We start from the raw sequence: 21,820 nt of genomic DNA on the forward strand, positions 1-21,820 counted from the left end.
TTACCAGCCAGTTAGCCATACAAACAGGTCTGACATGATGGGGTGGTGTGTTGGGGGGGGGGGTCAGATGCTACAGCACCGGGACCCGGGGTCAATAAGGGGCCCTTGGGATGGGCGAGAGTAGATCAGGTCATGACATTCCGTCTTCCATATACGCTCATGAATATGTGATGAATTTATCACGTCTTTAATCAATATCCTCGAGGCATAAACTGGCCTCTCGACCCCCTCCCCCTGCCTGCTGCCCCAGCCTTGGGCGAGAAGAGCTGTTCTTAATGGAAAGACGATGGGTGGTGAAAAGGGGCCTCTTAGTATTTCTATGTTCCTGAATCATCGGGCGCAATTTACCTATTGTGATCGGTCAACTAAAGGGCAAAGTTGTACATTTCAGAATTACTCCTTTTACGTATATTACATGGCAGGAATTAATCAGATCATCGTATACCAACATGATATTCTTGCTTTTGTTTCTAAAGAGTAAAGGACAAACAAAAACATTTCTGATACTCCATCACCCATTCAGGACACACTTTTGCCATTGCCACATGCAGTGGCGTAGCTAGGATTTTTTGAGTGGGGGGCCATGGGGGGCTGTTCGTTCTTGTGGGGGGGGGGGGGGCCGGAGGTTACTATCTGAGCGGAGCGCCACCTTGGTTGGCGCGGAGCGTACAGAGAAAATTTGAGATTTCAGCACCCCCCAGATCGCAGGAGATGGCACCTGTGAGGCAAAATAGCAACCAAAAAGATGTGCAACTTTGGTGACAGAAATGCAAAAAAAAAAAATGTTCTCTTTCATGCTGACTGGCCTTGCCAACTTAGCCAGACTTTTAGCTTGAGGGAAGTTGGCATCATAGGCGTACGGGACCATTTCAGTTTGGGGCAGAACTTTTTGTGCCTGAAAGTTCCCGTCACACTATCTAAGCGGAGCGCCACCATCGGTTGGCGCGTAGCGTATAAATTTTGGCACACAATGCCTCTCAGGTTGCCGGAAACGGCACTTCTGAGGCCTTGCAAGTTGCATCTAAACATTCTTTATTTTATAATCTCACGTTTTAGAAATTTACACTTCCCCAAATATTTGGTAAATTAGAAGAAGAAAAAATGGTAACATCCCTTTGAAGGGGAAAAATGGGACAGTATATTTTTTAAGCTCCTATATTTAGTTACCTTATTTATTATTTTAACACAGTACTCAGCTACCTCCAGAAAAACATACATTGTTCAACGACACGTAGGCGGGATAATGTCGCTGTGTCGGGTGAGACTGCAATTTGTCTCACAAAAAAGTATAAAATATAACAAAGAATATGATAAACCTGTACTTCTAGGCTTGTAGGCACTCCCCTCCCCCCACCATCCATGAAAAAGAAAATGTTTCTTTTATACATTCATGTCGGGGATATCTAGGTCAAGGGCGGCGGAAGCACTTTTAATCTGGGGGGGGGGGGGCACCGACATCAAAGGGCACTTTGCAGAAATTCGATTGGAATGATGCAGCCTTATATTCAGTACCCTTTATAACTCTTATTGTATTATCTTATTTGTGTAAACACATCACTCCATCAACGCCCCCCCCCCCAAAGGAAAATGTGCATACTAGCACTGCATCCAATGCGCAAATTGGGAAACAAAGAACAAGTTTTCTTTTGAGACAAAATGAGGTGAAATCATGCTAGTTGCTAATGTAGGAATCTTCCGAATTAGAGTTTTTTTCTTGTTAATATCTAAACAAATCTTTTCCATTCGAAATAGCTTTGAGTTTGACCCACAGAAATTCATTGTAAGTCACGGGCGTAGCCAGGATTTGCAAAGTTGTATGCACGACTATCTGAGCGGAGCGCCACCATTGGTTGGCGCGGAGCGTACTAGAAAATGTTTGGTTTTACAAAGCCCTCAGATGGCCGGAAACGGCCCTTCCCGAGTGTTCATTCTGGTTCCCTGGCCTCTTGCTAATTTGAGGCACCTCAATTTTTATGTAGAAAAAAGGCACATTTTTAACCTGAGGAAAAGTGGGGGGCACGTGCCCCCCCCCCCGGTTCCGCCGCCCTTGGTCCAGGTAAACAATTGACTAGTTAGAAAAAAAAATTGATTTCAAAAAGCGTGGTAGCCCAGATGAACTGCGCTTACGGAGGTGTTACACAGAAATATTCGGGCATCATGATGCTAAATAAAGAAAATCATGGAATTGTCGGGCAAAAATTTGAAAAAGATTCGGGCAAGCTACTGCATATTTATATATATATATATATTTCCAGAGGACAAGAAATTCGGGCAAAAGTCCTGAACAATTCGGGCAGCCTAAGAGGAGAAAAAAATATATATATATATTTTTTCTGCTCTTAGGCTGCCCGAATTTTTCAGGACTTTTGCCCGAATTTCTTGTCCTCTGGAAATTTGGGGGGGCAGTCTGCCCCCCTGCCCCCCCCGCCTCGTACGCCTATGGATGTGATCCAACTTATTGAACAGTTGAAAGTTCAGCCAGTCAAGATAGCTTACATTCAGTGAACTATATGCCTGCATGGAGTTTGGGACAAGCTTTTGAGATGGGAATTTCAAATAACAATGTGGAATATTGATCTCTTAAATGTCTTTCAATGTTTGCCACCAGAAAATCATTTCAAATACTAGACTAGATTCTCTACGATTGGAATGCTTGTTCCCCAATTTCAAATCTGTAACTAAAATCTGTAACTTCCTCAGGTTTGGTTAATAAAGACTGATCAGTTGTGCAAGGTAGCGTATATAACTACACGTAAGATGAATGGCTGTTGTGCCAGCTTTACTACAGCGTAAATGAATGAGTAGCCTTTATTTTAATGAAATGCATCGCTGCTATATCAACTTGCCTTAAATGATATTGTCCACTTCTTTTATGGTAGACCACGCCTTCATGAAATCAATGGCAGTTGTTTCAGTGTAACTATAACGTTAACTTGATGTAAATGTGTCAGTTATTTATGTTTGACTACCATTATATAGGCTACGTTATATGTTTATGGAATACACTACTTTGATGACGTAAATGACAACTGTATATATCAGCTTTGACTACCGTACATTATTGAGTTGTGTAAGGTGTCTGACATCTTGATGAGATGAATGACTGTTGTACCTATTTGAATATCCAGTGCCTATACGTGTTATGTATGGTAGTATATCAGCCTACACCTTCATTCGATTAATGGAAGTTGTTTTAGTTTGGTTACCGTTACACTAAATTAATTGTTTAAGCCTACGGCTTCACCTTGCGGAATGGCTGCAGTATCAATCTGATTACCTTTGGGATGAATGACAGCCGTCAACTAATGTTTTTGTGCAATGTAGACAGTACTAGGCACTACATTGATTTATGGCATATTGCCTTGACTAACGTTAAAGAGTCAGTTTGTATGGTAGCCTATACACTGATGGTGTGTAAGGTAGCAGAAGGTGCTATTTGATCACAAGGGTTGTTATCAGACAGGCCAGGTCCACACTCCATAGAGATTTCTGGAAGCTATTAACAAATCCAACTTTTACGTCTGGGTTAAACAAAGGGTTTAAGTTGCATTTTACTTCAAGGATTCTGAAAAAGCAACGTACTTGTATTCTACATTTAACTTTACGTAATGACAAGGAAATTGATTATATAGAGTGGTACCGAGAAAAACAAGCATCACGAGAGCAATTGGATTACAAAAGTTCTACTTTTCTCCTCACCAAAGAATAATCCCAAAATGGTCTCGTTGAAGCCAAACTCTGTTAACGTTTGAAACCTACTATTTGCCTCAAAACTTGCAAAAGTGGTTTGGATGAGCCCATGAAAGAACGCCCCTGTTCAACAAAATAGTTTTACACGTTCGTAGGAATCAGAGAAAGTTTGATTGAAACACATATACAAAAAAAAGCAACGAAAGAAGAATAAGAACGATCTAAAAGCTGAAAATGCTGCAGTTTTCGGCGGCGTCGTCCACCCGATCCCCGACAGGGCCTTTCCCTCTTGGCGAACCTCCCTAACCCCCCAGACAGTACCATTGTACCTCAATAAAAGAATACTCCCCTACGCATTTGCTCTAAAATAATAATCTATAATCCTCACTAGATAAGCTAGATCTCTTTTGAACTTGCAGGAGGCTACGACTCTGGCAGAGGTGGGGGCGGGGGGGGGGGGGGTAGTTAAGGAACCTGGTGGCTAGAGGAATTGTGAGTAAAACTCCGGAAGTAATGTTCTCTTCCGGGGAACAGTCCGGCCACCGGGAAGGGATTTTTCCCCTCTGGGTTAAGTTCTCCTACCGGGAGGGTGGTATCGCCAGGGCTGGGGCAGCCCCCCAGTATTGTCAGCTCCCCACCCCCACCCCTCCCCCACCCAACCCAACCCAACCCTCTTAATCTTTTTATTTATTAAAGCTTCCATTCCGTAAATATTTGCTTGTCTCCTTAGCGCTTTTCGCTTATTTAATTAATACTTGTCTGTTTTTCCAATAATTTATTTTTTCTCTGCTAACCTGCAGGAGCCGTGCTTCGCACTGCTCGATCAGGCATGTCCCACCTGACATATCATTGCATTAGTTTTCAAAACTATACATTGTTTCTCAAAAAAAGGGAATTTAGACATCATTAATTTCCAAAAAATGTCAGGATAATTTACGACTGATGATTAAAATATGATAGGGGAGATGAGTTATCTGTAGACGCTTAAAGCATCCTAGTTTTAATCACTCGACTTATACTTGAATGATCTTATATCTGTGTTTTTCATTACTTCTAATCAATGGGAAGTCAACCTTATCAGGAAGCTCATAGCTTCATCGCAACTGAGGTACATGGTCTGAGTTTTATATCTCTCATCTGCAAATGGGGTTTGCTCTCGTTGATAATACCCTAATCACGACGATAAAATATGTTTTCATAACATTTAGTCAAACATCACTGACTTCTGACTCAGTGTTTAACAAATTGGAACGAATCGTTTGACTTTTTGACGGGTAACTAAGTGTTTAGGGATATTCCATTGTCATATAAAAATACGATATGAAATATTGGATTTATATATGGACAAAGGGACAAATATTCTACACTGTTAGTTGAACAGCCCAATTCTCTATCTTGATCTTCACTTTAGGTATGATTGTTTTAATAAAAACATACAAGAAAAACATATTTATTAACCTTAAAAACCGTTCGTAAGTCTGGAGAGTGGGTGAAAGTGAGTTATCATGTGATCTCATTCAAAGCAGATATTGTTCAAAAATTTCACTTCTCATATTAATTTGTGCTTGAAAATTCATTTATTAGGAAGTTTCGTTTACTTTTCAATGTTTTCTACATTTAGCATTTCATCAATATACGCAAGGACTTTGTAAGAGTGTTACTTTCCTCGTGGTAAAAAAAAAAGAGAGATTTGTACGTCACACATGACAAACGGAGACCTTTTCAGTCCAGTTGCGATGCATGGTAATATTATTGCTGTTGCCAGGTGCATTAATAAAATGTCAACAATTTAGAAAATAAACATAACAGCCCCAAGATACAAAATAATACTTATAATTTAAATCTGCAAATACATTTCCAACATGCAGCTTTGTCAAGTAACGAACTTCACCATCGGTCATATCTCTTTAACGCAATCAAATCCAATACAAGGACATTTACATTTACAATTTATACGATGCTTGTCATTACGATATTCTTCAATAGCATATGCTTTGGCCTCAATAAATTAAAACAAAACTGTTACAAGACATCACGATTTTTGTTTTTAATTATCATTTTTCTTCATAAATATGTCTTCTGACTTTGGGCAATAAGTTTTTTTTTTGCAAAAAATTATTAGAAAAAAAGTTTTAAAATGTTGAATTGATGTCAGACTTTTAACTCCATATTAAAGACCTTATCTGTTCATGATTCATAACTTTGAACTACAGATGAAATTTTGCAAAAAATAAAATATAGAACAACAGGGGGACTTCAACTACAAGTTTTATAGCTTTTCGGGCAAACTCACCGCCGATTTTAGCGATTTGGAACGGAAAGAAATGTGTCAAGAGAGAATCTACTTGGCATTCCTTAGAGAATAAATGATTCTAAGCAAGTCTCAAAAGTAGCTCATTCATAGGAAGTACATACCTTCGCGTCCTCCAAACACCATTAGTCGATATTTTTTTTTATAAATTTTCGTCCCAAATCAAAACTTTTCATGACTTTCGAATAAGATTTTTAAGGATGAAATCAATGATAAAGAAATTGTGCAATGTGGAATATTAATCAGCCCTTTTTGTACTGAAATATAGTCAAAATGGCTCATCGTTTCAATCATTTTGTCTGCATATCATGCGCTAAGGCAATGGGGGAAGGGAAGGATGGCCGGATCGGGGTGGGTGGGTGGGGGGGGGGGGCTGGTGGATCCCTCAACTTCCATCAGCCGGGGGAAATTATTATGTCGAGGGATGTTATTTGCAATCAACCGGGAAAGAATTAGACTATACTGCAATATTAACGAAATTGTGCAATGTGGTATATATTATTTAGAACTTTTGTGAAATATAAATCGAATGTTATGCGCATAGGCGAGAGGGGGGGGGGTTGGGGTGGGGCGGATGGAGTTTCTCCACACCTTCCTTCGTCAATCAGGGGATGTTTGAATTCGGCCGGGGAAGAGTTAGATTGCTGCTAGAGTGCACTCCATCTATTCAACCTTATACACGAGAAGTCATTAGCACTATATAAGTTATAAATTACCTAACTTATAATCTAAATATGTCTCAGAATGGATTGATGTCTTAAGTGTTATCTTTTCTGGATTGGGGAGGGGAGAGGGTGGGGGGGGGGGGTATCGCCCATGTACGAGAGTCGGATTCAAAATGACCCCATGGCTGCACCACCTCCTTTATAAAATCATACATTCGCCTCTGGCTCTTCCGAGCATTTTTAGAATACCCCTTCCCCCACCATTGGAATCTTGTGCACGCCATTGATGCATATATCGAAGGAAAACAAGAAACATTACGTGGTAGTCTATATAAATCCGAAGCAATAAACTGAAAGTAGCATTTTTGTTTAGTCAGCTTAGTAAATTTTACCCAGAATGTCGAATATTTTTTCCAAAGAGTGGTCTTCTGCATGTAAAATTTACCAGCCAGTTAGCCATGCAAACAGGTCTGACCAGATGGGGTGGTGTGTTGGGGGGGGGGGTCAGATGCTACAGCACCGGGACCCGGGGTCAATAAGGGGCCCTTGGGATGGGCGAGAGTAGATCAGGTCATGACATTCCGTCTTCCATACGCTCATGAATATGTTATGAATTTATCACGTCTATTATCAATATCCTCGAGGCATAAACTGGCCTCTCGACCCCCCTCCCCTCCTCCCCTTCCTGCTGCCCCAGCCTTGGGCGAGAAGAGCTGTTCTTAATGGAAAGACGATGGGTGGTGACAAGGGGCCTCTTGATATTTCTATGTTCCTGAATCATCGGGCGTAATTTACCTATTGTGATCGGTCAACTAAAGGGCAAAGTTGTACATTTCAGAATTACTCCTTTTACGTATATTACATGGCAGGAATTAATCAGATCGTAATATACCAACATGATATTCTTGTTTTTGTTTCTAAAGAGTAAAAGACAAACAAAAACATTTCTGATACTTCACATCACCCATGAAGGACACACTTTGGCCATTGCCACATGTCAGATAAATGTTCTCCCATCCATTCCCTCGTCTCCCGTCTCCCGTCCCTCGTCGCCGTCCCCCCGTCTCCCCTTCTCCCCTTCTCCCGTCCCCGACCCCCGCCGCGTCCCCCATACCCCATCCCCAATTCCCCGATCCTCCCTTTCATATTCCTAATGTTATATACTCTCAATGAATTAGCGTCATAAGTCATAAGAACTAACTTTTGAAACTTTCAAAACAACATTTTCAATTTTTACAGTAATAAATATCAACAATTTACAACCATTGGGTGAGGATAGACTTGTTTTAAAAACAAATGAAAAAAGGTCAACATAACTACGTTTGTTTTGATGTTCGACAATAGCACTTATGTAGTATGGTCAGTCACGGTCAAGAGTGCCGTTGTCAAGTTGTGGTATTTCAAACCAAGATATTCTTTTTAATATCGTTTTCTTCTGTGTCCACGAATTCCCATGACTACCATCTATATATATATACTCTTAGAAAACACGGACTGACTGACTGACTGACAGCGTTAATTTACCTTGACAATTTCTGATACTATAATTCGACTAATGTATAAACTTAATATTTGCGGAGGTGATCTTAATTTCTTTTTTGGGGGGCGTTTAGAGTCAAAGTGAACGACGTTAGACGTCACGGACAATATATCTGTCCAGTGTACGGTGGGCTACAAGGACCCTTGTCGTAGTCACTCAGCGCCTAGAGATGCAATTCATAAGTGCAATTCATAATAAAATAAGCACTTACTTAGGAACCACTGGACGCAGCAAATTACTATGACAGGCCCGCCTGATTTTAATTTTTTTTTTAAAAACAGTATACTACGCTGGAAGGGTCAATCCCCCTTGTCATAAAACGAAAATAATCAATAAATGCATTGTGGGTTAATTTGCAGTCAAGTCAGGTGACAGTTAACGCAAAAAGACAGAAGAAAAAACGTAAGTCAAGGGCGCAACCAAGTATATCTTTTGGAGGAGGGGCGGTTTCAGACCCAGCATAGAACACCAACGGGGAGGGAGGGGGGTTCAGTCCCCACTACTTTGTTAGAGAAAGAATAATGAGAAACAGTTTCTAGTGTACAATGAATAAAATACACGGTAATACCTAACCAGTTGAAGAACCTTCTTCAGCAATTTTGCATACAAGCAACCTCCATTTTACACAAAGGGGGAAACTACCACGCAAAGGCAGTTGAAAATTCGTTCACATTGTTTTCCAAAATTCAAAATATTGTACTTATTTTGCTTTTCGGCACCTTTCATGTGATCAAAATTTCTCAAAGGAGGGAGGGGCAACCCCTCATGAAGCCAGGACGACATAGCAATTGAAAAGTTCTTCAACATTGTCTCAATGCGCCATAGGCCATCAGCTGAAGCTCAAAATGTGGCTGTAAAATCAGTTTCGTTCCAGCAACACCGGGTCTAGACTTTTAATGCATTTTTGGGTAGTTTAATGCATCACAAACATTATATCAAAAGTTCTCCAAAAAATTTCCTGCAGTATTTTTGTAACGCACCCTTGAAATTGGGTATGTTATGTAGACATTACGTGCTACGATGCTATGTATTAGGAACACATGTGCTAACGTTAGATTTGGTACAGTGGTGCATACATACCACTCTTTTCTTATATGTTTAATTACGACTGATATATTTTTTTTTGTATAATAGTTGGGTCAGGGTTACAAGAATGGTGGAAGAGGATTCTGGTCTAAGGGTCAGTGAGGGTTGTTTTCAGGCATTACAAGTTGTGCCCTCCCCCCCCTCCATTTTCGCCAAAATGGTAAAAAATCACATTTTCAACTTTGAAATATGAAATACAATTTTTGCACATTATAACTTAAGGGTTGTAATTATAAAAATGTACCACTTTTAATAAACTCAGATATAATGCTTTGTAATAAATCAAATGTTTTTAGATTTTCCCCCTATGTTATGAATGTATTTCGTCTGTGCATGTATGCGTAAATATACACATATAATGAAAAGTTCCTCTCCATAATTGTTACACTCCCCATCCAAACTGTTTTACACATGTGACCCCCTCCCCCTCTACTTTACATGTAGCTAAATCCCTAGTTACAGTGAGATGTGCCAATGCCCCAAGACCAGTAGGTTATTTCTTTTGTATAAATCAATATATAAGTTGGCACACTAAGACATCATGGCATATCGTAGATGTGAAATAAAGTTAGTCGGTATATATCCGTTACCTTAGTACTCTTTCTACAGTCTTCTGCAAAACTAGGTACTTTCTCCATGTTACGGAAACGACATGTTTATAATTCGTATTCCTGCAAAAAGTGTTTCCAAGGGAGTTAACGTATAAAAGAAAAGATCGACAAGGTTTCGAATGGTATTTTGAATAATAATAGTTCTATATTCTACAAATAATATGAATAATAAAGGTGAATGGTACAAATAAGTGAATAACGAAGACAGTTAACTTAAGCCCCAGATAGAAAGAAATAATGTATCTATTAAGACTGGGTCGATACACTCAATGGTGTAGTAGAGCTGGGCCTTTGCGATGATTCAAGATACAGGTTCTTCATCAAAAGGCGCGGCGAGGAATTAATAAGTGATTAAAAGTTCATCCAAGGACAGTTGTACTAGTTATAACAGGATCCACTTCAATTCACTGCATGGAAGTCAGATATGGTATGGAAAAGGGAAAGTCCATTCCGTAGTAGAGGTGAAGATAATTAGATGAAATAAAAGTCACTAAAGACTTGAATATCCTTCAGTCAAAACTTGAACAGATGCACAAAACGTGTTAACAATATGAATAAAACAGGTAACGAAATGTTACGGCAAAACAATAAAGAACCGTGATATTGGAACAGGGTCAGGGGCGATGGTTCCCCAACAACAGTATATAAACCTCTGACTGGTTTCAGGACGCGGTATTTGCGTCATCGTCATCACTAAATGTAGTTGTGAATATGCAAGAGGTAAAGCATGCCCATAACACCCTCCTCCCCCCTCCCCTCTCAGCAAAAAAAGTGTGATTTGAAGAAAATGTGGATATTTATCATAAGGTGTCTGGTAGGTAGGGTAATCTACGTAAAACTACTAATAGCTAAAATGAATATATGAATAAGATCATGTTTTCTGGTTCCTTTAAACTCTGGGGAACAAAATAATGACAACATGACTTTGAAAAAGTTAACCCTCTTCACAAACTTCAAACTTGATTAAAATTTCAGACTAAGATATCAAGATTTAACACCATCACAGTTCATCCTCCAAATCATCTTCCACTGCATCAACAATCTCAACATCTTCTTGGAAGTTGCTGCAATTTCTATATTTACATAGGTCTGTACACGGTAGTTGTGCATTCATTCAGGAACATCTTCCTTTAAGACATTTGCCGACTCTACAGCTACTGCTGACACACTGAAGCAAAACATCTGGGTCAGGTGGCTTCGTCATCCAAGTGATTATAAGGCCATCATTTTCAAGTTTCCATCCATGTCCCTCTGGTGAGAGTGCATCAATCCTTTGCTGCAATGCCCTACTGTGAATAGCGGCCTGGTTGGTGCAGTGCTTAACATGCTGGATCAGAGCATCTTTTGTTGGTGGTAAACTCTGCTCTGAGGAGGAGATGAACAGAACACCTTGTACCATGAAATTGGATATTTTTGAGTCTCACATTTTATGATGAGGTACCAATATAATTACAATTCAGCTAGAAATATGTTGCAAATTACTTTAATAATTTCAATGGAAAGATTAACCTGATATTGCATCTCAAAGCGTTTAGAGAATTTTTTAATTTTCCTTGGGGGAGTACCCCCATATTACAAAAGTCCTAGATCCACCCCTGAACACTCAATGAACCACACATTGAAGAGAGTACTTTACCTTTCAAGATCTGTATGTCTTCCTTGTCAAGAATTGAATCTAGTTCCTTCAACATAGAGAGTGGTACCTCACTTCAATGGCAACACGGTCTTTTCCTCTAATATTCATAAAATCTGGGCTCATCTTTTTTTCCGCTCTGCTGCTTGTCGAAGCAATACTTTAATAAAATGAAATAAAAAAAGCAAATTGTTTTGCATTTTCTGTTGATCAAAATATAAGTTTGAACAAATAAGAACTAAGACAATTTTATTTATATACCATGTGATCTGCTCATCTTCTATGGACAAACAAAGACACATTCAAATTTTGCAAACCAGTGTCATGCAAAAAAGAATTAAAACAGGCTTTTTTTGACAGTACAGTACATTATCTCTTAATGTTATGGTTTAAATAATACAATGGTAGATTATATCTGTTACTAATAATAAAGGCGACAGATACTTGTTCATTTTGGTAAAGCTAGACAGGCTGACCATAAGACCTTGCAAACCTAACCTTATTGCACCTTTGTTACACTTATTTTTCTAACTAATATAATATCTCTATCATTCAAATAAAGGGCCACAGTAAGAAAACTATGAAGCCTGTATTTAACACTTAGGCTAGTGCCCCAGATGGAGAATTTGAAACAAATTTCCGTTCCTACCACCTTATAACAAAACAAATCAGATGACCATGCCACTAATTATATTATGTTCAGGTCCAACACTGTGCCCTTTGACTTGGATTCTATCCCTCAAGAGCTACTGATCTTGCATTATGCAACTTCTCTTAACACTTCAACTATGCCACAGAAGTACAAGTAGAGTCGTGTAGTATGCTTAGGCTTACCTCCATCGAAAGTCTCTGCCTGCTGCAGCTTGTCCTGCACCCGTTTGCAACGCCGAGTAATGTATTGTTTCTTTTCCCACATATAATAAATTGAACAGGCAATACACCAGAGTTTCTGCTTGGTTTCCTCGATCTTTTCCGTCAATTCTTCGATTAAAATCATATGGGGTCTCCTCTGGTACTGTCCGTTTTCTTGCAGCAATGTGCTTGCTATCAATGAACCGCCTGTAACACTTATCGTGGAACCCCATCATACTATGCTGCTAAACACACGCTTGATCGTAGTAGGCTATGGAGTAATCAGTAGTAGGCGATATTGTAACAGTCGCCATCCCTAGAGTTGTTTGTTGATTAATGTACTATTTTCTGCCCTATCGGCGTTCCACTGTTTCCTTTCCAACACAAATAAACTTATCTTGTTGTTGCTATGTAGTTTACCACGCTGATGCTACTGCTACAGCTACTAACGATAAAACGATATATACAGTATACGAATGGTCAATACCATTTCATTCATTAAATTTAGTGGGTTCAGTCCCTGAAGGAAGACATAAGGTATGATTGCAACATATTATTAATTGTAACCTTTAAGATCAGAAATGTTTGATTATCGTCTTACTGTGGCTCCTCGTATTATTTCTTGGGCCTAAATTGTGTACTTGCTCTCCGTAGTATTGCATTCCTAGTCATGTTAATATGTATAGTACAGTGTGTAAGGCTATCTTTCTCTGTGATTTCAGTGTGCCAATATATTAAGGCCTAAGCTTATTATCGTGGAAGTATATTCATATTGTTTACTGTGTGTGCTTACGCACTGTCATGTCCCGTAGCCTACATATTATGTTGTATAGGTTCAAGTGTGAGTGAATCTTAGTGGTAACACCTTAATCTTATTCGTTTGTATTGTAATTGAACTAGCCTACTCCTTAATTGCACATGTCCTTGAGTTTGATTGCATATATATGATTTATTGTGTTGCATGTATTGAGGTTTTCAGGTTAAATCAGTATAGTAAGTTTACCAATCACACGAATCACTTACATTGTAAATTTAAAGGTTGTTACTTCTTCTTCTCAGTTTTGACGGTTTTCTAGAGAAATATACCAACCCGTAACCAAATCTGATGTCTATGTTATTTCTTGGCTGGAGCCCGCTACAGTCAAAACTTATCCGAAGTTTAAGATTGGCATCTGCTGAAGTTGTATCAGTGAAATTCAATGTCTGAGCAAGGTAAAGACAAACATGAGCCTGAGGGAGAGGCTATGGATTCTCAACTAGAGCCACAGTTGAGTCACCTTGAGAATCAGCCTAACCCACAAGATGATTCAGAAGCCAGCTTAGTACGCAGAGGAATTAGAGATCGCAAGCTAACAGAAAAGGCTCAACAGAATCTTGATGAAGAAATTCATCAACGTAATTATAGAGTAGAGGCCTCATATGAGAAGTGGCGTCAGCGTGCCTCAGAGATTCGTAAGGCCCTAAGAAAGATACAGCCCCTCGACCAACTGCTTGAGTTCCAATCCACCATAAAGAAGCTTCAAGACTCAGTAGTGACTTCCTATGAAGAGCTCAGAAGGATTAATGTTCCAGACAAGGTCACTGTGTCCAAGGTCGACAATTGTTGTGCCATTTCGAGGGAACTGACAGAAGTGCTAACACAACGTAGGCTTGAAGAGATTGATACACACCAAGAAAGAGAACAAATACGAGGATTGAAATGTGCTCACCCGTCCGTATTTGGCGAGTCTATCAGTGACCAATCTGTGCAGTCTAGAATGAGTGTAGTATCCACCATTTCATCAATGAAGGCGAAGGCAGATGCAGAGAAAGCTGAGAAACTAGCTGCTGCAAAGGCCTTAAGGGAGGAGCAACATCAGAAATCAAAACTCCTTCAAATGCAAATGAATTTGGAAGAAGAAAAAATGAAGTTGGAAGCTATGCAAGCAGATGCAGCTGTGAGAATTGCTGAAGCTAAGTGTGAAGTTTTGTCAGAAGCTGCTGAGGACCCAGAAGACATATGCCTTGATAAACCTGTGCGTCTGAATCCCTTGGCTGCTAGTTTTAACCCAGTTCCTCACTATGATGGTGAACCTTATCAGGAGTTATCAGTTGGTCATGCTCTCGGTGGTGAGTCAATAAATAATCCAGTTAGTGAATCCTCATTGGCACAGGCTCTGACAAGTGCCATGGACCGCAGCCGTCTACCCGTGCCAACCCCAAAGGCTTTCTCTGGAAATCCAATTGAATTTGTGACTTTCAAAAGAAGTTTCAAGACGCTCATTGAAAATAAGGGAACACGTGCAGAAGAAAAGATTTATTACCTGCAGCAATATGTGACCGGAGAGGCAAGAGAATCTATTGCTGGTTGCTTCTATGAAGTAACGAAAGTGACTACCAAAGAGCATGGGAGACATTGGAGAAGAGATATGGTCACCCTTTCAAAGTGCAAGAAGCCTTTCGTGACAGACTGGATAAATGGCCCAAGGTTGGTCTTAGGGACAATGTTGCACTGCAGAAATATGCAGACTTCCTCAACAGCTGCCGTGATGCAATGCCTCATGTGAAGGGTCTTAGCATTCTTAACGATTGCAAGGAGAATCAAAAAATGACAGCAAAGCTTCCTGACTGGGCGATAAGCCGCTGGAGTCGAGTAGTGACAGCGGGGTTAGATGAGGGTCATGACTATCCTACATTCACGCAATTCGTATCATTTGTTGAGAAGGAAGCAAGAGTTGTATGCAACCCAATTGCATCATTTTTGGCAGTTAAGAGATCAGAGTCAGCCTGTGATAGTAAATTTCAAGTGGAGAAGAGGAAATTTTCACGTGCTCTAGTCACAGATGCTGGAAAGTCTCCAAACAGATGGTCTCAACATCCTAATGATGATTTAAAGGGGGGATATTCCAGCTCCAGTGCCAAACCTGTAGAAAAGCCAAAAACATGCCCCTTTTGCAACGGAGAGCACTACCTATCATCCTGCACAGTGTTTGCTGACAAGAGTATAGATGAGAGAAACTCATTTATCCAGGTGCACAAGAGATGTTATAGCTGTTTACGTACCGGCCACTTTGCCAAGCAGTGCAAATCCCGTCATTCATGCCAAAAATGTAAGGGACGTCATCCCACCGTCTTGCATGACAATGATAAGATCCAAAGGGTATTTACACAGGAAGTAAAGAGAGAACCTAAGGAAGCGGATACTGCTGTGGCCCTTACTACATATCATGGTCACTCAAGCACAACAAATGTGTTACCAGTGTGGGTGTCTAGCATTAGTAGTCCTCAAACAGAGAAGCTGGTTTATGCGCTCCTGGACACACAAAGTGACAGTACCTTTATAGATGGAAGCATTTGTGAAGAGTTGTTAGTACCTACAGATCCAGTGAAAATTCTAGAGAGCAGTGTTGCAGTAAATGAGAAAGGCCACATTGAGATGCCTCTTCCTTTCAAGTCGCGGCCATACCTGCCAAACAATTACAAGTTAGCTGCAATCAGACTGTCTCACCTCAAAAGGCGTCTTGATGGTGATCCCAACTACAAGGAACACTATGTAAAGTTTGTTGAAGGAATGCTGGAGGATGGTGATGCTGTACAGGTTGCTGACAGAGGGAAACCCGGTGAAGTCTACTACATTCCTCATCATGGTGTATACCATCCAAAGAAGCCTAACAAGTTAAGAGTTGTGTTCGATTGTTCAGCAAAATATCGAGGATCTTCACTAAATGACCATCTTTTGTGTGGTCCTGATCTCACCAACAATTTGTTTGGAGTGTTATGTAGGTTTCGCAGGCACCCAGTAGCAGTGATGTGTGATGTAGAGAAGATGTTTCATAGGTTTCACGTCAGCCCTGAAGATAGAGATTACCTGAGATTCTTGTGGTACAAGGGAGGCGATACTAAGAAGGAACCACTAGAGTACAGAATGAATGTCCACCTGTTCGGTGCCACATCATCACCTGGATGTGCCAATTTTGGTATGAAGCATCTTTCAAGAATGTTTGAAGAAGAATTTTCCTTGGCTGCCCCATTCTTACGTCAGGACTTCTATGTTGACGATGGGGTCACCAGTGTGAAGAATACCAGAGAAGCCAAGGAACTCATCAAAGAGGCTTGTGAACTGTGCTCTAAGGGAAATCTGCGACTCCACAAATTTGTTTCAAACGACCGCTCTGTCATCGAAGATATACCACTCAGTGAACGTGCGACAGACGTTCAGGACATTGACCTAAGCAGAGATAAGCTTCCTGTTGAGAGAACCCTTGGCATACATTGGAACATAGAAGATGACTCGTTCACATTCCAGATTGGTTTGAAAGAACGCCCTGACACCCGTCGTGGAATCTTGTCAGTAGTTGCGAGCATTTATGATCCTCTGGGATTCATTGCGCCATTTGTGCTGGAAGGGAAAGCCATTCTGCAAAGGATGTGTAAACAGGGCACTTCATGGGATGAGCCAGTCACTGATGAATTGCGTCCACGGTGGGAGAAGTGGAAGAGTGATATCCTTAACTTAGAGAACACCAACATTCCTAGATGCTACAAACCCCTTGACTTTGGGCCTGCCACCCGAGTTGAGCTGCACCATTTCTCCGATGCGAGCACTGATGGATACGGAATGTGCTCTTACCTGAGATTCATTCGAGAAGATCATGTCTACTGTTCTCTGGTGATTGGAAAGGCAAGAGTTTCTCCGACTAAGGTTGTAACAGTTCCTCGTTTGGAACTTACAGCTGCCGTAGTTGCTGTAAAGATCAGCATCAAGTTGAAGCAAGAACTACACATGCATATCGACAGTGAATATTTTTGGTGTGACTCCCAAGTTGTATTAGCTTACATCAATAATGATGCGAAGAGGTTCCATGTTTTTGTGTCAAACAGAGTACAGTTTATAAAGGAGCATACGGAACCTAACCAGTGGCACTACATCTCTACAAGAGAAAACCCTGCAGATCATGCTTCACGTGGTCTCTGTGTCTCAGAACTGCTCTCATCAAACTGGTTCACTGGTCCAGAGTTTCTTTGGAGTGCTGATCCTGTCACAGATTGCTCAATAGAACCAATGCTTATCATGGGAGATCCAGAAGTAAGAGCCCAATCTCTGAGTGTTCAAGCCACAAGAGCCTGTGATATATTGGAGAGACTATCTAAGTACTCCAACTGGAGCCGACTTACTAGGATTGTTGCCAGGATTCGACGACTTGCTAGTAGAGAGACTGGCAGTGTGTCTCTTACAGTTGAAGAAATCAATCAAGCTTGTGTCTCTGTGGTTAAGCTTGTTCAGCAAGAACACTTCAAGGAAGAATTACAAGCACTGAAGATGCAACGGAATGTTTCGTCGACGAGCAAACTTTTCACCCTCAACCCTTTCATTCAAGATGGCATGATCAGAGTCGGAGGACGTTTGAGAAAGTCCATGCTCTCACTTAATGAGAAACATCCTGTAGTACTGCCTAAAAATGGACACATGACTGAATTGATCATTGCCCACTGCCACAGTCTGACCAAACACCAGGGAAGAGGTCAGACAATTAACGAAATCAGAAGACAAGGGTATTGGATCCTTGGTGGAAGTAAGACAGTAGCTACCTTCACTAGAAAGTGTGTTCTTTGCAGAAAGCTTCGACGACCTGTAGAAGAGCAGAAGATGGCAGATTTGCCAGAGGATCGTGTTGAGCCATCCCCTCCCTTTAGCTTTTGTGGTATGGACTGCTTTGGTCCTTTCATCACAAAACAGAACCGCAAGGAATTCAAGCGCTATGGGTTGATATTTACCTGCCTCTGCTCCAGAGCTGTTCACATTGAAATGGTGGAAGATCTGTCTACTGACGCATTTATTAATGCACTACGTTGCTTTATTGCCATTAGAGGTGCAGTAACACAGATAAGGTGTGATCATGGAAGCAACTTTATTGGAGCCGACAATGAGTTGAGAGCTGCCTTGAAAGAGTTAGATGTTAACCAAATGACAGCCTACCTGACTCAGAAGCAGTGTAATTTTGTATTCAATGCTCCTTATTCAAGTCATGCTGGAGGTGTATGGGAGCGCCAGATCAGATCAGTCCGGAACGTATTCAATGCTACCATAGCCTTGTACCCTGGACGCTTAGATGATGCTTCTCTGAAATGTTTTTTGTATGAAGCAATGGCAATCATTAATGGCCGACCATTAACACCAGCAAATATGACAGATCCCTCTGCTGAACCGCCTCTGACACCAAATCATCTGATTACCATGAAGCCCACCGTTGCCCTGCCACCTCCAGGACATTTTGTAAAGGAAGACCTGTATGCTAGAAGAAGATGGCGTAGAGTTCAGTTCCTCTCAGAACAGTTTTGGTCTCGATGGAAGAGCGAATACCTCCAAACCTTGCAAGAGAGAGGAAAATGGAGTCTTTCAAGGAGAAACCTGAGAGTCGGTGACGTTGTCCTTGTCAAGGATCATGACACTCCACGCATGAAGTGGCCCTTTGGTGTTATAGTATCAACTACTGCCAGTGAAGATGGTCTAGTGAGGAGAGCTTGGGTTAAGGTTGGGTCCAGAGATTTAAATTCAAAGGGACAACCTAGGAAAAAATTGTCCATATTGGAACGTCCTATTCAAAAACTTGTTCTCCTTGTGGAACATGAGAGAGATCTCTCTCTGGCTCATGAGACATAATGTATGAAGGTTTGTTGTTGTCATTGACATATTTTGTACTTAAAGGGTGTTCTCATGGTAGAGTTAGTAAGATTGTATTATTTCTAGTTTTTGACTTACTTCTGTAGGAGTTCTGGTTTAATTTGCATACCAGTTCTTGTTATTTGTTTAAGTCACCATAAATCTTGTTGGGACATTGTATGTACTCTAAAGTTGTAATATTGTATTTAACCTGGCGACTGAGTTTAAATTCCTTTCTCAAGTTGTAGGTCAACTTGTTACTGCCATTGTAAGTGTGATTGTTTTAATAAGTAATTTGGTGGGAGTGTAACAGTCGCCATCCCTAGAGTTGTTTGTTGATTAATGTACTATTTTCTGCCCTATCGGCGTTCCACTGTTTCCTTTCCAACACAAATAAACTTATCTTGTTGTTGCTATGTAGTTTACCACGCTGATGCTACTGCTACAGCTACTAACGATAAAACGATATATACAGTATACGAATGGTCAATACCATTTCATTCATTAAATTTAGTGGGTTCAGTCCCTGAAGGAAGACATAAGGTATGATTGCAACATATTATTAATTGTAACCTTTAAGATCAGAAATGTTTGATTATCGTCTTACTGTGGCTCCTCGTATTATTTCTTGGGCCTAAATTGTGTACTTGCTCTCCGTAGTATTGCATTCCTAGTCATGTTAATATGTATAGTACAGTGTGTAAGGCTATCTTTCTCTGTGATTTCAGTGTGCCAATATATTAAGGCCTAAGCTTATTATCGTGGAAGTATATTCATATTGTTTACTGTGTGTGCTTACGCACTGTCATGTCCCGTAGCCTACATATTATGTTGTATAGGTTCAAGTGTGAGTGAATCTTAGTGGTAACACCTTAATCTTATTCGTTTGTATTGTAATTGAACTAGCCTACTCCTTAATTGCACATGTCCTTGAGTTTGATTGCATATATATGATTTATTGTGTTGCATGTATTGAGGTTTTCAGGTTAAATCAGTATAGTAAGTTTACCAATCACACGAATCACTTACATTGTAAATTTAAAGGTTGTTACTTCTTCTTCTCAGTTTTGACGGTTTTCTAGAGAAATATACCAACCCGTAACCAAATCTGATGTCTATGTTATTTCTTGGCTGGAGCCCGCTACAGATATCACTGTCTCCGCCGCTGAGATTAAGCCAATCTTTAGCGCAGGAAGTAACTTTAGTCCATCGTTTATTCGTCAGTGCCTTGACTGCTTCAAATTTTACAGAGTCAATGTGCACTGAACACTGTAGATTTCCGTGTGTCGGAGACTGACTAGCGCCCGTGGGAGCCGCCATGTTTGTTGTTTTCTACAAAGATTGCACACAGAACTCATGGCTCATTGGACAATTCATATCACATGGTACAGATATCTCACTGGCGCACAACTTTTGAACGTAAAACGGCAGGTTTCTTAACATACGCAATAAAAAATATAGTTCGATCTTTCGAGCGGAATTGCAAAAAAACTGCAGGAAAGTACATGGAGAACTTTTGGATCATTAATCTTAGTTAATTTATGTATTCAATGCTGTAGAGAAATTTTAGACCCGCAGTTGCTGGAACGAAACAAGCGAATTTCGACCTTCAGCTGATGGCCTATTTGTGAGCGAGATCATTGCTAAATTGAATATAATAGAATACAGATGGTAAGTGCGTGTTCCTTCGATCAGCTTCATCGAACGTCAGTTAGAACTTGATCTAACTGTTGGCAGGCTTACTAGTACTTGTAGCCTAGGCATTAATATAATATTAGTAGCTTAATCGGAGTGACCTAGTTCTAATCAAGTTACGTTATTAGACCTAGTCAGAGAAAGATTGTGAACATGATCGAAGGTCCGTGATACCAAGTGTAGTTATTATGCGTGACCATAGGCTATGTTTTGCACACCTATTACTGTTATCACTAGTCTGCTAGTCGCATCGACGAACTGCTTTTCTTCGAGCAAGGAGAGCTTCGTTGGTACTGAATATGCATTACAGTGCGTTCTCTCATTGGCTTGTTTAATTCAAGAGGCATGGCGTAACAGAATACGTGAATGAAATGTCTTCTTCAGTGGATACATTTTTTGAAACTTTCGATCATTTAAACAGAATTAGTTTAACGTTTTGGCAAAATTAACTTGGTGAAACCTTCTTAATTTTCCATGGTTCGTCGGATAAGCAGCTTAAACGAAGTTTCTATTTTTTGAAAATGAACAGTTTCGTGTATTTCCTTTTTCGAAACGCACGGAATCACTTTAAACAATACAACAATAGTTGGATAGGTATAAGAGCATGTTCGTGGAGGTGACAAGCCTATATGGATCTGATGGGGGTGGGGGGGGGGGTTGGAGGGGGATTCGACTATATAAGGTTTAGTACGAGAAAGCTCAAATATATACAGACAAACTCCAAGGTCATGGTGATTGGGTTTAGAGCCCAACTGGCTAAGTTCAATCTGCCCTCAGTGACTTTTGTTGGTGTGGACGTTCCCGCCCGAACAAACCCAGTTAGAAACCTTGGGGGTTATGTTCGACTCTGGTATGACAATGATTGCACTGGTTGTACATATTACCAGATCTGCGAATTATCATCTCACTAACATAAGTCGAGCAAGCAAACATGCTCACTATATCGAGGCAGCCAAGCTAGCCGTGCACACGCTAGTTACCTCCAGATTGGACTATTGCTACAGCCTCTTGATTGGTATCAATAAATCACTCATCACCAGACATCACAATGTCCAACACACCTCTGCTCGCATCATTGTCAATCGTAACAAGTATAA

The 21,820-nt window shown here is 40.5% G+C and overlaps 2 protein-coding genes and 2 long non-coding RNA genes across 6 annotated transcripts in view; 2 read left to right on the top strand and 2 right to left on the bottom strand.

Moving 5' to 3' along the window:
* The window catches only part of LOC139975921 (uncharacterized), a 115,485-nt gene that overhangs the window by 79,211 nt on the left and 14,454 nt on the right, over nt 1–21,820 (bottom strand). The window lies entirely within an intron of this gene.
* LOC139976019 (uncharacterized) lies at nt 10,017–12,652 on the bottom strand. 2 transcript variants are annotated; one of them, XR_011795978.1, is made up of 3 exons: nt 12,371–12,652; nt 11,540–11,696; nt 10,017–11,263 (listed from the first exon to the last, which is right to left on the bottom strand). It is a non-coding gene; the product is annotated as an uncharacterized lncRNA (long non-coding RNA). The 2 variants fall into 2 exon arrangements; XR_011795977.1 differs by having other exon boundaries at nt 10,017–11,268; nt 12,371–12,651.
* Nucleotides 12,692–14,934, top strand: LOC139976351 (uncharacterized). The gene is made up of 2 exons (XM_071985043.1): nt 12,692–12,925; nt 13,448–14,934. Exon 2 carries the CDS (start codon nt 13,588–13,590, stop codon nt 14,932–14,934), a length of 1,347 nt encoding a protein of 448 aa, XP_071841144.1. The 5' UTR covers nt 12,692–12,925; nt 13,448–13,587.
* LOC139976352 (uncharacterized) lies at nt 14,976–20,175 on the top strand. The gene is made up of 2 exons (XM_071985044.1): nt 14,976–19,571; nt 20,094–20,175. Exon 1 carries the CDS (start codon nt 14,976–14,978, stop codon nt 19,026–19,028), a length of 4,053 nt encoding a protein of 1,350 aa, XP_071841145.1. The 3' UTR covers nt 19,029–19,571; nt 20,094–20,175.

The sequence above is a fragment of the Apostichopus japonicus genome, chromosome 11, assembly GCF_037975245.1.
Source record: "Apostichopus japonicus isolate 1M-3 chromosome 11, ASM3797524v1, whole genome shotgun sequence".
NCBI classification, from domain to species: domain Eukaryota; kingdom Metazoa; phylum Echinodermata; class Holothuroidea; order Aspidochirotida; family Stichopodidae; genus Apostichopus; species Apostichopus japonicus.